Source organism: Procambarus clarkii, chromosome 20, assembly GCF_040958095.1.
Source record: "Procambarus clarkii isolate CNS0578487 chromosome 20, FALCON_Pclarkii_2.0, whole genome shotgun sequence".
Classification (NCBI taxonomy): Eukaryota; Metazoa; Arthropoda; class Malacostraca; order Decapoda; family Cambaridae; genus Procambarus; species Procambarus clarkii.
Genome location: NC_091169.1, coordinates 43,856,846 through 43,871,643, shown reverse-complemented (window position 1 = coordinate 43,871,643; position 14,798 = coordinate 43,856,846). Strand labels below are relative to the sequence as shown.

The window sequence follows — 14,798 nt, the reverse complement described above, 5'->3', positions numbered from 1 at the left end:
CTCGTGATCACAAAATTAGTACCATCTAAATTGCAAATTAGAGACGGGACTCAAATTAGATGCGTCAAGATAGTGAAGACGCATCAAAACAGTGATGGATCAGATATTTGCATTTCTATTTTGATATCTCTGGATAAAAAGATAAACAGAGGAAGAGGCCTACTAGTTGGGTCCAATAATTCGTCATTCAACCCATCAGACAAAACAGGTTTTGCGAGTCTGGCTAGAGTTCTGTCAAATAGGTGATTTCAAGCAGGTTAAGCATACTAAGGACTAGTGGGGTGTGGAATTCAATTATGAATAAAATAGGGGTACAAAATAGGTGATGTAAGTCCAGTTTTTTGTTGTTGAAGATTTCAAGGATTACAATAGAGGTATGTAATAGGTAAAATGTATTGTACACTGAAGATGATCTCGCATATAAAGCGATATGAACTAGTGTGGCGGGATATGAGGAGGAGGGCCCCGTGATATGTGCCAGAAGTATCAAGGTTCCAAGCCAGGGAGGCACTGTGCCAGGACTAAAAAAACATAAAATTTTTGTTCATTGTACAGGCAGAATACCGAGCTCGGAATGCAACAAGAATTAGCGTTACTTGTAAATGCAATGTTAGTGCAAGTTAGTGCAATGTAAATGCAATGCAAATTATTGTAGAACTGCTACAACATCTTACACGGAACCTTCCACTTGCGACATGTATGAGCAACAGCCCTGAGCTGCCTTACACTTAAATGTCCCTCAATTTGGACCCTGCCAACGGCACCGTCCAAATTTAGCCACTTTACGACTATTAAAGCAACATAATTTGGACACATTCTGAGACTAAAGAGCATCGGCTTTGATAGGTCAGGAGCGGGCGGTGACTAGGTTCATACGCTTCTGGTTAGAGAAGACCACTTAAAAGTTGCCGCTTGTCAGATCGTCAGGGCGAGGTTGTAAAGTCTGCGTCTTTCGCTTGACAGCGAGCAGCTGCACAGTGGCCAGTTAGCTTGTTGTCTCTGCTGTCTGCCCGCTGGAGGCCACACGTCTCATTTGTTACGAGGAAATGCTACTAAAATCAAATCTTACGTTGCTGGAAGACACGTAATTGGAGACATGATTGCTACATACACAAAGTTTTGGGAATATTGATAAGGTACATAAAGACAGACTATTTAGAACAGGTGGTACTCGAACAACGGGACACAAGTCGAAACCAAATATCCAAATCAGGCACAGAGATCATTTTTAGTCAGAGTAGTTAAAAAATGTAATGCATTAGGTAGTGATGTGGTGAAGGCAGACTCCATACACATTTTTAAATGTAGACATGACAAGAGACCAATAGGATCAAGATCAGCCCAATAGGTCACGCGTAAACAAGTTGGTTGGCAGTTGAGAGGCGGGACCAAAGAGCTGATTCTCAATCCCCGCAAAGCAGAATTAGATGAGTACTTGTCACACCGGAGGCCACAGTGCCACGCTGGAGGCCACAGTGCCACGCTGGAGGCGACGTAACCGTTAACTAGAGTGAGTAACCTGAGAAAGTTTAGGATATACGAGAGTTCCAGAGAGGACCTGTGAGAGATGTATAAGCCCTTGAGAGGGGCGCACTATGAGTTCCACTATGCACTCGAGTACTATGCCAGTGTGTGTCCCAAGGCTGAGTGTGTCGCGCGAGTCATGAGGCCAGGTGGTTCACGGGAAACAGTCATTAGGCCGAGAATAACGAGGTGGCTTCTCCCACAAAGCGTATATTAACTTAATGATGCATGACCTAATTAAGTACAATCTTGACGCTACTGGGAATCAAATATTGGATCATGTTCCGCAGGGTTGAGTTACCCATGCAACAAGGGGGAAAGTGGGAGACAAAAAATGGAATCTATTTTCTTGTCTTAAATTAGCCATGCAAACTGAGATTTGTTTTCTAATTTCAAACTACTTCATCCAAAAAAAAAAAAATCTAGGCTAATTAAAATTATTATATATCACTGCTACAAAATATACACTAATATTTTTTTTAAGAACTACACATACTACTGCATTTTTTTGACACCATTTAAAAACGAGAAAAAGGAATATGACTTACTTCTCTCTCTCCTGTAAGCTGGTTGCACCGTTGTCTAAGCAAGCAGAAGGGGGGGGAGAGGGGGGGGTGTGGGAGGAATGGAAAAAAAAACGCGCAGATTTAAATTAGAGGCCCAGTGGGATTTGTACTTTGGGGGACAACCCCTAATGTCAGATGTTTTATATATATGTAAATATGTGAGGCCGTATTGCAGGCAGTTGGTGTTAAAATGTGCTGTTAGTGTGCAAATATCACCCTTACTAAACTTGTGCCTGTCACGCCTCTGCTCCCCCCTACCCCCCCCCCCCCCCCCTCTCACGGCCACTGGAGAAAATGCATTGATTGAAAACTGATTGATGAAAATTAAGCCACCCAAGAAGGTGACATGGGCATGAGTATATCCCGTAAGCATGATGCTCATCAATTGTTGGTTACGTATCATCTCGTCTGAGTGAGTGAGGGGAGGGGTATATGACCCCCCTGCCCCAGGAGCCATGGGGGTCGGGTAGGGGGGATGAGGGGTGACATGCTACAAGAGTATTAACACTGATGGGGCATCGCATCAACTATGGTCAAGCTGCCTCCACTCCCATGCAGTAAGCTCTAGTGATGGAGTACAATGGTGTGTGTGGTTCTTGTTCCACTGGTGTCATCACCAACGTCTTGATCAAACCATGTGATCACCAACGTCTTGATCAAACCATGTGATCACCAACGTCTTAATCAAACCATGTGATCACCAACGTCTTGATCAAACCATGTGATCAGCAACGTCTTGATCAAACCATGTGATCACCAACGTCTTGATCAAACCATGTGATCAGCAACGTCTTGATCAAACCATGTGATCACCAACGTCTTGATCAAACCATGTGATCACCAACGTCTTAATCAAACCATGTGATCACCAACGTCTTGATCAAACCATGTGATCACCAACGTCTTGATCAAACCATGTGATCACCAACGTCTTGATCAAACCATGTGATCGCTAACGAGGTGTCAGACGATACAACGCCTTGAAAAACTGTGGACTAAATCGATACATTTTCGCATATACAAGTCGCAATGACAAAAATGAATGAATTCACACTATATTGTATTTAATGCAATTGTCAAGAACCACACAAGCAGTGCACACACTAGAACTCACAATAACAAGGCTTCACACTAATAACAAGGTTATTATCACACTAATAACTAACCCCAGGAGCATACTGCTAGGATTCTATCTCATAGTATAAATATGGAATATAGTTTTTTTTTTTATTAAAAAAAATGCACCAGATTCCTGAAGCTCTCAAACCCGGATCAGAATTATATTTGAGTAAGTCCAAAACTATATAGATTTCGATGCAGCTAATTATATATATATAAATATATAACATATGGGTTCTAAACGTTTAAAAAAAAACATTCAACGGACATAACTAGTCGTGTATAAACCATATATTCAAAACATCCAAAAAATGACTTCTCATTTTCTTTAAAAAAAAAAAAGCAAATTCTAGACAAGCTCGCACATAGAGATATAACACAACAGAAAACGGTGACAAATGAAGAGGCGCAGAAACTTACATTTTCCGGCTTGTCTTTGCCTGCGGCAGATGACGATGATGACGACGCAGATGATGAGGACGAGGACGATGACGGCGGCGACGATGGCGGAGATGACGATGATGTTGTCGTCGCCCAGCTTCTCAATGATTCCTGCGACACCTTATAATGTAGAGACGGGCGCGGGGAGCAGCGTTAGTAAGCTTATATTAGTATAAGTAGCACTATAGTGCCTATGTTATTAGCTTAGTGGGTATATTACAATGCTAGTGCGCAGGTTCTAAGCTGGTGTGCAGGTTCTAAGCTGGTGCGCAGGTTCTAAGCTGGTGCGCAGGTTCTAAGCTGGTGCACAGGTTCTAAGCTGGTGCGCAGGTTCTAAGCTGGTGTGTAGGTTCTAAGCTGGTGCACAGGTTCTAAGCTGGTGCGCAGGTTCTAAGCTGGTGTGCAGGTTCTAAGCTGGTGTGCAGGTTCTAAGCTGGTGCACAGGTTCTAAGCTGGTGCGCAGGTTCTAAGCTGGTGTGCAGGTTCTAAGCTGGTGTGCAGGTTCTAAGCTGGTGCACAGGTTCTAAGCTGGTGCGCAGGTTCTAAGCTGGTGTGTAGGTTCTAAGCTGGTGTGTAGGTTCTAAGCTGGTGCACAGGTTCTAAGCTGGTGCGCAGGTTCTAAGCTGGTGTGTAGGTTCTAAGCTGGTGCGCAGGTTCTAAGCTGGTGCGCAGGTTCTAAGCTGATGCGCAGGTTCTAAGCTGGTGCGCAGGTTCTAAGCTGGTGCGCAGGTTCTAAACTGGTGCGCAGGTTCTAAGCTGGTGCGCAGGTTCTAAGCTGGTGCGCAGGTTCTAAGCTGGTGCGCAGGTTCTAAGCTGGTGCGCAGGTTCTAAGCTGGTGTGTAGGTTCTAAGCTGGTGCGCAGGTTCTAAGCTGGTGCGCAGGTTCTAAGCTGGTGTGTAGGTTCTAAGCTGGTGCGCAGGTTCTAAGCTGGTGCGCAGGTTCTAAGCTGGTGCGCAGGTTCTAAGCTGGTGCGCAGGTTCTAAGCTGGTGCGCAGGTTCTAAGCTGGTGCGCTGGTTCTAAGCTGGTGTGTAGGTTCTAAGCTGATGCACAGGTTCTAAGCTTGTGCGTAGGTTCTAAGCTTTTGCACAGGTTCTAAGCTGGTGCGTAGGTTCTAAGCTGGTGTGTAGGTTCTAAGCTGGTGCGCAGGTTCTAAGCTTTTGCGCAGGTTCTAAGCTGGTGCGCAGGTTCTAAGCTGGTGTGTAGGTTCTAAGCTGGTGCGCAGGTTCTAAGCTGGTGCGCAGGTTCTAAGCTGGTGTGCAGGTTCTAAGCTGGTGTGCAGGTTCTAAGCTGGTGCATAGGTTCTAAGCTTGTGCGCAGGTTCTAAGCTGGTGTGCAGGTTCTAAGCTGGTGTGCAGGTTCTAAGCTGGTGTGCAGGTTCTAAGCTGGTGCGCAGGTTCTAAGCTGGGGTTTAGGTTCTAAGCTGGGGTTTAGGTTCTAAGCTGGGGTTTAGGTTCTAAGCTGGTGTGCAGGTTCTAAGCTGGTGCGTAGGTTCTAAGCTGGTGTGCAGGTTCTAAGCTGGTGTGCAGGTTCTAAGCTGGTGTGCAGGTTCTAAGCTGGTGTGCAGGTTCTAAGCTGGTGCGCAGGTTCTAAGCTGGTGCGCAGGTTCTAAGCTTGTGTGCAGGTTCTAAGCTGGTGCATAGGTTCTAAGCTGATGTGTAGGTTCTAAGCTGGTGTGCAGGTTCTAAGCTGATGTGTAGGTTCTAAGCTGGTGTGCAGGTTCTAAGCTGGTGTGTAGGTTCTAAGCTGGTGTGTAGGTTCTAAGCTGGTGCGCAGGTTCTAAGCTGGTGCGCAGGTTCTAAGCTGGTGTGCAGGTTCTAAGCTGGTGTGCAGGTTCTAAGCTGGTGCATAGGTTCTAAGCTTGTGCGCAGGTTCTAAGCTGGTGTGCAGGTTCTAAGCTGGTGTGCAGGTTCTAAGCTGGTGCGCAGGTTCTAAGCTGGTGCGCAGGTTCTAAGCTGGGGTTTAGGTTCTAAGCTGGGGTTTAGGTTCTAAGCTGGGGTTTAGGTTCTAAGCTGGGGTTTAGGTTCTAAGCTGGTGTGCAGGTTCTAAGCTGGTGCGTAGGTTCTAAGCTGGTGTGCAGGTTCTAAGCTGGTGTGCAGGTTCTAAGCTGGTGTGCAGGTTCTAAGCTGGTGTGCAGGTTCTAAGCTGGTGCGCAGGTTCTAAGCTGGTGCGCAGGTTCTAAGCTTGTGTGCAGGTTCTAAGCTGGTGCATAGGTTCTAAGCTGATGTGTAGGTTCTAAGCTGGTGTACAGGTTCTAAGCTGATGTGTAGGTTCTAAGCTGGTGTGCAGGTTCTAAGCTGGTGTGTAGGTTCTAAGCTGGTGTGTAGGTTCTAAGCTGGTGCGCAGGTTCTAAGCTGGTGCGCAGGTTCTAAGCTGGTGTGCAGGTTCTAAGCTGGTGTGCAGGTTCTAAGCTGGTGCATAGGTTCTAAGCTTGTGCGCAGGTTCTAAGCTGGTGTGCAGGTTCTAAGCTGGTGTGCAGGTTCTAAGCTGGTGCGCAGGTTCTAAGCTGGGGTTTAGGTTCTAAGCTGGGGTTTAGGTTCTAAGCTGGGGTTTAGGTTCTAAGCTGGGGTTTAGGTTCTAAGCTGGGGTTTAGGTTCTAAGCTGGTGCGTAGGTTCTAAGCTGGTGTGCAGGTTCTAAGCTGGTGTGCAGGTTCTAAGCTGGTGTGCAGGTTCTAAGCTGGTGTGCAGGTTCTAAGCTGGTGCGCAGGTTCTAAGCTGGTGCGCAGGTTCTAAGCTTGTGTGCAGGTTCTAAGCTGGTGCATAGGTTCTAAGCTGATGTGTAGGTTCTAAGCTGGTGTGCAGGTTCTAAGCTGATGTGTAGGTTCTAAGCTGGTGTGCAGGTTCTAAGCTGGTGTGCAGGTTCTAAGCTGGTGCGCAGGTTCTAAGCTGATGTGTAGGTTCTAAGCTGGTGTGCAGGTTCTAAGCTGGTGCACAGGTTCTAAGCTGGTGTGCAGGTTCTAAGCTGATGTGTAGGTTCTAAGCTGGTGTGCAGGTTCTAAGCTGATGTGTAGGTTCTAAGCTGGTGTGCAGGTTCTAAGCTGGTGCACAGGTTCTAAGCTGGTGTGCAGGTTCTAAGCTGGTGTGCAGGTTCTAAGCTGGTGTGTAGGTTCTAAGCTGGTGTGCAGGTTCTAAGCTGGTGCGCAGGTTCTAAGCTGGTGTGCAGGTTCTAAGCTGGTGTGCAGGTTCTAAGCTGGTGCATAGGTTCTAAGCTGGTGTGCAGGTTCTAAGCTGGTGTGCAGGTTCTAAGCTGGTGCGCAGGTTCTAAGCTGGTGCATAGGTTCTAAGCTGGTGTGCAGGTTCTAAGCTGGTGCGTAGGTTCTAAGCTGGTGCGCAGGTTCTAAGCTGGTGCGTAGGTTCTAAGCTGGTGTGCAGGTTCTAAGCTGGTGCGCAGGTTCTAAGCTGGTGCGCAGGTTCTAAGCTGGTGCGCAGGTTCTAAGCTGCTGCGCAGGTTCTAAGCTGGTGCGCAGGTTCTAAGCTGGTGCGCAGGTTCTAAGCTGGTGTGCAGGTTCTAAGCTGGTGCGCAGGTTCTAAGCTGGTGTGCAGGTTCTAAGCTGGTGCGCAGGTTCTAAGCTGGTGTGTAGGTTCTAAGCTGGTGTGCAGGCTCTAAGCTGGTGCGCAGGTTCTAAGCTGGTGTGCAGGTTCTAAGCTGGTGCGCAGGTTCTAAGCTGGTGCGCAGGTTCTAAGCTGGTGCGTAGGTTCTAAGCTGGTGTGCAGGTACTAAGCTGGTGCGCAGGTTCTAAGCTGGTGCGCAGGTTCTAAGCTGGTGTGCAGGTTCTAAGCTGGTGCGCAGGTTCTAAGCTGGTGTGCAGGTTCTAAGCTGGTGCGCAGGTTCTAAGCTGGTGTGTAGGTTCTAAGCTGGTGTGCAGGTTCTAAGCTGGTGCGCAGGTTCTAAGCTGGTGTGCAGGTTCTAAGCTGGTGTGCAGGTTCTAAGCTGGTGCACAGGTTCTAAGCTGGGGTTTAGGTTCTAAGCTGGTGTGCAGGTTCTAAGCTGGTGCATAGGTTCTAAGCTGGTGCATAGGTTCTAAGCTGGTGCGTAGGTTCTAAGCTGGTGCGCAGGTTCTAAGCTGGTGTGTAGGTTCTAAGCTGGTGTGCAGGTTCAAAGCTGGTGTGTAGGTTCTAAGCTGGTGTGCAGGTTCTAAGCTTGTGCGCAGGTTCTAAGCTGGTGCGCAGGTTCAAAGCTAATGCATAGGTTCTAAGCTGGTGCACAGGTTCAAAGCTAATGCATAGGTTCTAAGCTGGTGCAGAGGTTCTAAGCTGGTGTGTAGGTTCTAAGCTTGTGCGAAGGTTCAAAGCTAATGCATAGGTTCTAAGCTAGTGTGTAGGTTCTAAGCTGGTGTGTAGGTTCTAAGCTTGAGTGCAGCTTGAAAGCTAGTGTATTGCTTCTAAGCTTGTGCGCAGGTTGTAACATGGTAGGAAAATACAAAGAAATAAAAATCGCCATGAAACAATTTAGATAAGCTTTCAAAATGGACACAAGACTGACACAGTTTATTATTGATAATTACAACTTTCTTATCTCGGATAATAATATCAGAATTCCTTGATATCTGCTGGACAGTGTTGATATTGCTAAGTCTGAATGAGAGAATGATCTAAGAGTCATGACTAGAAGGGGAAAACAAATGTATTAAACAAGGCAAAAAGAATGCTAGAATTTTATTTCTAGAAGCGATAGCAGCGTCTATTAATACATCGGCTATGTTGCTCTGGTTAGGCCCTTCTAGATTGTGTAGTTAAGTTTAGGTTGCCCGACTGCAGATTGGACTCTAGTTCACTTGTATGCGTATACACAAGGGTGAGACAGTTAATCCCATTAATTTGCAATCTCCCTTACGAAGAGAGATGAAGAAAGCTTAAACACAAAATAAAACTTGAAACCATGGCTATAAATTGGGTAAGACCTGGGTAAATACTGGTTTCGTAACAGGGCTTTTGATTTGTGGAACAAGTTATACAAAGTAACACAGAGGTTGGATCCCTGGATTGTTTCAAGCGTAGGTTAGACACTTATATGTATGAGTTCGGGGTAGATATAAATAGGAATGGAGCCGATAGACCAATGAATATGTAGATATTAAATAGGTATCGCGCTCAGCTGATAGGCTGCATATCGGCTAAATAGGCTGATAGTCCTTCTGCAGTCTCATTAATTCTTGTGTTGTAACCGTCCCGCCGGCATCTCCCGCTCACATACAATGCAACATGCAAAGATATACATTTTTGCAATGTTAAAAGAATAGATATGGATCAGACGTAAACATGTTGTGACTAAATGAACAGTGCAATCTACCCAGCTTATTGTATTTGCTGTAGTTTATAGGTATTGTATTTGCTGTAGCTTGGAGCTATTGTATTTGCTGTAGCTTGGAGCTATTGTATTTGCTGTAGCTTGGAGCTATTGTATTTGTTGTAGCTTATAGGTATTGTATTTGCTGTAGCTTGGAGCTATTGTATTTGTTGTAGCTTATAGGTATTGTATTTGCTGTAGCTTGGAGCTATTGTATTTGCTGTAGCTTATAGGTATTGTATTTGCTGTAGCTTGGAGCTATTGTATTTGCTGTAGCTTATAGGTATTGTATTTGCTGTAGCTTGGAGCTATTGTATTTGTTGTAGCTTATAGGTATTGTATTTGCTGTAGCTTGGAGCTATTGTATTTGCTGTAGCTTATAGGTATTGTATTTGCTGTAGCTTGGAGCTATTGTATTTGCTGTAGCTTATAGCTACACTCTAAATTGTATTTTATTACAATTGACGCATTGAAGCATAAATTACCTCAAGATGAAGATTTCGTATTAATTTAAGCACTTAATTAGTGTAACAGCCTCCGAAATTACACCAAATTAATGAATGAATTTTTTTTAATGCGATAACTTTTTGTTTATTATGATGTACACAAGTGGTTGAGTCATGTACAGCACTGTAATGTACACAAGTGGTTGAGTCATGTACAGCACTGTAATGTACACAAGTGGTTGAGTCATGTACAGCACTGTAATGTACACAAGTGGTTGAGTCATGTACAGCACTGTAATGTACACAAGTGGTTGAGTCATGTACAGCACTGTAATGTACACAAGTGGTTGAGTCATGTACAGCACTGTAATGTACACAAGTGGTTGAGTCATGTACAGCACTGTAATGTACACAAGTGGTTGAGTCATGTACAGCACTGTAATGACGTTATAGTTTCAAGAACTGCGAGACATTTCTGGAAGATTCTGTTAAGCTTGAGATGTGCGTGCTCAATCTGTCCCCTCAACTAGTACGTCTTATTTTGTACGTTACGATCCCCCAACGTACGCGTTACAAAGGTATTACGAAAAGCAGCGGCACGCAAAATGGTTGTGTTGGGTGCACGTGTTGGTCAGGTTAGGTGGGTTGAGTGGGTTGGTGCGTTTCTGGTTAGGTTAGCACTTTGTATTTTGTACGTTGTGACCAATGGACCTAAAAACGGACCTAAATATCGGTAGTCATGATGCTCTTGTTAATTACCCTTGCCAAGGCTTTATTACATTATCATTATGATGATAATTATCATTATGATGATAATTATCATTATGATGATAATTATCATTATGATGATAATTATCATTATGATGATAATTATCATTATGATGATAATTATCATTATGATGATAATTATCATTATGATGATAATTATCATTATAGAGAGTAATCACACTATTGTGATGCATCATGTGAAAAAATCAGTAGGGGTTGTGATGAGGATTCGAACCTATGCGCTGGGTTCAATCCTAGATATCTTAGGAACTTCCAGGATTCCTAGAGGGTGTGGTAGTACCCCAGGTTGCAATCCTTTTGATCATGTTGTGGCCTAGTGGTCTAGACTGTGCGCGCGTGGGTACACCCACCGCGTAGATTCGATCCCTCATCACGGCACCTATGGATTTTCATACCATCAATGTGATAGTTATCAAATCCCCGTACCCCCCCCCCCCCACCTACCCCCTATTGTTTAGCTCCGAACCCCCTTCCTATTGTGTCTCTAACACCTCTTAACCCCCCCTAATGGATCCCATTCTCCCTTAGGCCTGCCTCCCGCCCCTGCCACCTACCTGTGACGTCGATCTCGCAGGGTATAGACTCCCCGATGGTGTTGTTAACGTAGCAGTAGTAGGTGCCCAGCGACGCCGCGGTGGCTGGGAGACGCAGTCGGGACTCCAGCCCTTCTGACGCAACGTCCTGCGTCAGCGTCTCGTTCAGCATACGCCACCTGCAAGGGCAATTGGCACTGGTGAGGCAGGTGGTGGGGGAGTGGCACTGGTGAGGCAGGTGGTGGGGGGAGTGGCACTGGTGAGGCAGGTGGTGGGGGGAGTGGCACTGGTGAGGCAGGTGGTGGGGGGAGTGGCACTGGTGAGGCAGGTGGTGGGGGGAGTGGCACTGGTGAGGCAGGTGGTGGGGGAGTGGCACTGGTGAGGCAGGTGGGGTGGGGAGTGGCACTGGTGAGGCAGGTGGTGGGGGGAGTGGCACTGGTGAGGCAGGTGGTGGGGGGAGTGGCACTGGTGAGGCAGGTGGTGGGGGAGTGGCACTGGTGAGGCAGGTGAGGGGGAGTGGCACTGGTGAGGCAGGTGGGGTGGGGAGTGGCACTGGTAAGGCAGGTGGTGGGGGGAGTGGCACTGGTGAGGCAGGTGGTGGGGGGAGTGGCACTGGTGAGGCAGGTGGTGGGGGGAGTGGCACTGGTGAGGCAGGTGGTGGGGGGAGTGGCACTGGTGAGGCAGGTGGTGGGGGGAGTGGCACTGGTGAGGCAGGTGGTGGGGGGAGTGGCACTGGTGAGGCAGGTGACGGGGAGTGGCACTGGTGAGGCAGGTGGTGGGGGGAGTGGCACTGGTGAGGCAGGTGGGGTGGGGAGTGGCACTGGTGAGGCAGGTGGTGGGGGGAGTGGCACTGGTGAGGCAGGTGGTGGGGGGAGTGGCACTGGTGAGGCAGGTGGTGGGGGGAGTGGCACTGGTGAGGCAGGTGGGGTGGGGAGTGGCACTGGTGAGGCAGGTGGTGGGGGGAGTGGCACTGGTGAGGCAGGTGGTGGGGGGAGTGGCACTGGTGAGGCAGGTGGTGGGGGAGTGGCACTGGTGAGGCAGGTGAGGGGGAGTGGCACTGGTGAGGCAGGTGGGGTGGGGAGTGGCACTGGTAAGGCAGGTGGTGGGGGGAGTGGCACTGGTGAGGCAGGTGGTGGGGGGAGTGGCACTGGTGAGGCAGGTGGTGGGGGGAGTGGCACTGGTGAGGCAGGTGGTGGGGGGAGTGGCACTGGTGAGGCAGGTGGTGGGGGGAGTGGCACTGGTGAGGCAGGTGGTGGGGGGAGTGGCACTGGTGAGGCAGGTGAGGGGGAGTGGCACTGGTGAGGCAGGTGGTGGGGGGAGTGGCACTGGTGAGGCAGGTGGGGTGGGGAGTGGCACTGGTAAGGCAGGTGGTGGGGGGAGTGGCACTGGTGAGGCAGGTGGTGGGGGGAGTGGCACTGGTGAGGCAGGTGGTGGGGGGAGTGGCACTGGTGAGGCAGGTGGTGGGGGGAGTGGCACTGGTGAGGCAGGTGGTGGGGGGAGTGGCACTGGTAAGGCAGGTGGTGGGGGGAGTGGCACTAGTGAGGCAGGTGAGGGGGAGTGGCACTGGTGAGGCAGGTGGTGGGGGGAGTGGCACTGGTGAGGCAGGTGGGGTGGGGAGTGGCACTGGTGAGGCAGGTGGTGGGGGGAGTGGCACTGGTGAGGCAGGTGGTGGGGGGAGTGGCACTAGTGAGGCAGGTGAGGGGGAGTGGCACTGGTGAGGCAGGTGGTGGGGGGAGTGGCACTGGTGAGGCAGGTGGGGTGGGGAGTGGCACTGGTAAGGCAGGTGGTGGGGGGAGTGGCACTGGTGAGGCAGGTGGTGGGGGGAGTGGCACTGGTGAGGCAGGTGGTGGGGGGAGTGGCACTGGTGAGGCAGGTGGTGGGGGGAGTGGCACTGGTGAGGCAGGTGGTGGGGGGAGTGGCACTGGTAAGGCAGGTGGTGGGGGGAGTGGCACTGGTGAGGCAGGTGGTGGGGGGAGTGGCACTGGTGAGGCAGGTGGGGTGGGGAGTGGCACTGGTGAGGCAAGTGGTGGGGGGAGTGGCACTGGTGAGGCAGGTGGTGGGGGGAGTGGCACTGGTGAGGCAGGTGAGGGGGAGTGGCACTGGTGAGGCAGGTGGTGGGGGGAGTGGCACTGGTGAGGCAGGTGGGGTAGGGAGTGGCACTGGTGAGGCAGGTGGTGGGGGGAGTGGCACTGGTGAGGCAGGTGGTGGGGGGAGTGGCACTGGTGAGGCAGGTGGGGTGGGGAGTGGCACTGGTGAGGCAGGTGGTGGGGGGAGTGGCACTGGTGAGGCAGGTGGTGGGGGGAGTGGCACTGGTGAGGCAGGTGGAGTGGGGAGTGGCACTGGTGAGGCAGGTGGTGGGGGGAGTGGCACTGGTGAGGCAGGTGGGGTGGGGAGTGGCAATGCTGAATCAGGTAGAGAGAGGTAATATTAAGATACTCTTGACTTAATATTTGGGTGCTAAAAAAATCAATACTGATCATGCTAACCATTTGTATTCGCACTAAGATGCGACTAAGTGTAATGACCATTTGTGGTCATTATACACTAGAACATTGTTGTACTTAGTCATTGTAGTTGCAACCTACACTATAGCTTGACTACAAATGTGTATAGAATGCATAATATGTAAACCATTTATAAATCATCAATTTTGTTAGGTTTGCCTCTTGTGTTGTCTCCGTGGTGGATATTATCCACTTCTATCCTCACGGTGGTTAGGATGGTATGGTTGGGTTACGTTGGATTAGGTTAGGCTAGGTTGGTGTATATAGTTAAACTAGCTTAAGCGCTTACCACTCTAATTACCTTAATTAGGTTTAATTAGGTTAGGTCGCGCTAGGGTTGGTAAAGCACTAATTATAAAAGCCTTTAGATACAACTTTTTCTAAAAAAAAAAAAAATTAGTCAAAAACTTAAATGAAAAAGTTTTTTTTTCTAAATAATAGCGAAAGATTATAAGTAGGAAGAAGGCAGATCGAGCAGGATCCCGGCGTCTTATCCTCGACCACCTTCCTTGCTTCCTTGTTTAATAATATCCTCTGCTTAAGCAACTGGGATTTGCTTTACTTAACAATCTTCCGCGCTGAAAGCTCTCCAAAAGTTTTTTAATAATCTGAGTGAGTTTCTCTACGTTTTTGTTGTCACAATTTCTCTCTCACGAATTATACACAAAAATATTAATAAATTCGTTATGCAGGATCTTCCATAATCAATGTTGGGTTAGAGAGATTAAGACACAGACACGCACGGACAACAGACCCACACTATGACAACAGAAGCTCACGAAAATAGTGCTCATCAATTTATTCTTTGACACGAATTTAAGCACGTAAGCAGGGAAGGGAACTATCAGAATAAAGCACCAAGCCATTACGACTATATATCACTGGGAAGTGGGTCAGGATAAGGATTAGGGATGGGACGGAGGGAAGGAATGGTGCCCCAACCATCTGGACGGTCGGGGATTGAACGCTGACCTGCATGAAGCGAGACCGTCGCTCTACCGTCCAGCCCAAGTGGTTGGTAAACACGTAAGAATGCGAGGAATTTGTCTTCTATGTAGTCGCTGATGGAGCCTTTCAGGGTAGGTAAGGTGGCTGGCGAAGGGCTCGTGTTGTCAGGCATGACTTCCAAATCCGTTACTCTTTCGTAGATGCTTCATTATTCTCTATATTATTAAGCAAATGACAAGTAATGCCGGGTAATGGAGGTTGTGTGTAGTACCTCTTGCCTGATCTGTAGCCTTGATATTTCTTGTGAAGCTACAGCTCTTGTTGCGTCTAGGTCCCGTGGGGGACTGTTTTACCACTTGGTAAGCTCTTGTTGCGTCTAGGTCCCGTGGGGGACTGTTTTACCACTTGGTAAGCTCTTGTTGCGTCTAGGTCCCGTGGGGGGACTGTTTTACCACTTGGTAAGCTCTTGTTGCGTCTAGGTCCCGTGGGGGACTGTTTTACCACTTGGTAAGCTCTTGTTGCGTCTAGGTCCCGTGGGGGGACTGTTTTACCACTTGGTAAGCTCTTGTTGCGTCTAGGTCCCGTGGGGGGACTGTTTTACCACTTGGTAAGCTCTTGTTGCGTCTAGGTCCCGTGGGGGACT

At 48.6% G+C, this 14,798-nt stretch overlaps 1 protein-coding gene across 1 annotated transcript in view; it reads right to left on the bottom strand.

Annotated features, from left to right (window-relative positions):
* Positions 1-14,798, bottom strand: part of LOC123755306 (uncharacterized) — a 98,265-nt gene that overhangs the window by 32,277 nt on the left and 51,190 nt on the right. The window contains exons 17-19 of the mRNA XM_045737798.2: positions 10,725-10,882; positions 3,630-3,770; positions 2,073-2,106 (exon numbers count right to left, since the gene is read on the bottom strand). Coding sequence (XP_045593754.2) covers positions 2,073-2,106; positions 3,630-3,770; positions 10,725-10,882 — 333 coding nt within the window. The remainder of the gene's footprint in view (positions 1-2,072; positions 2,107-3,629; positions 3,771-10,724; positions 10,883-14,798) is intronic.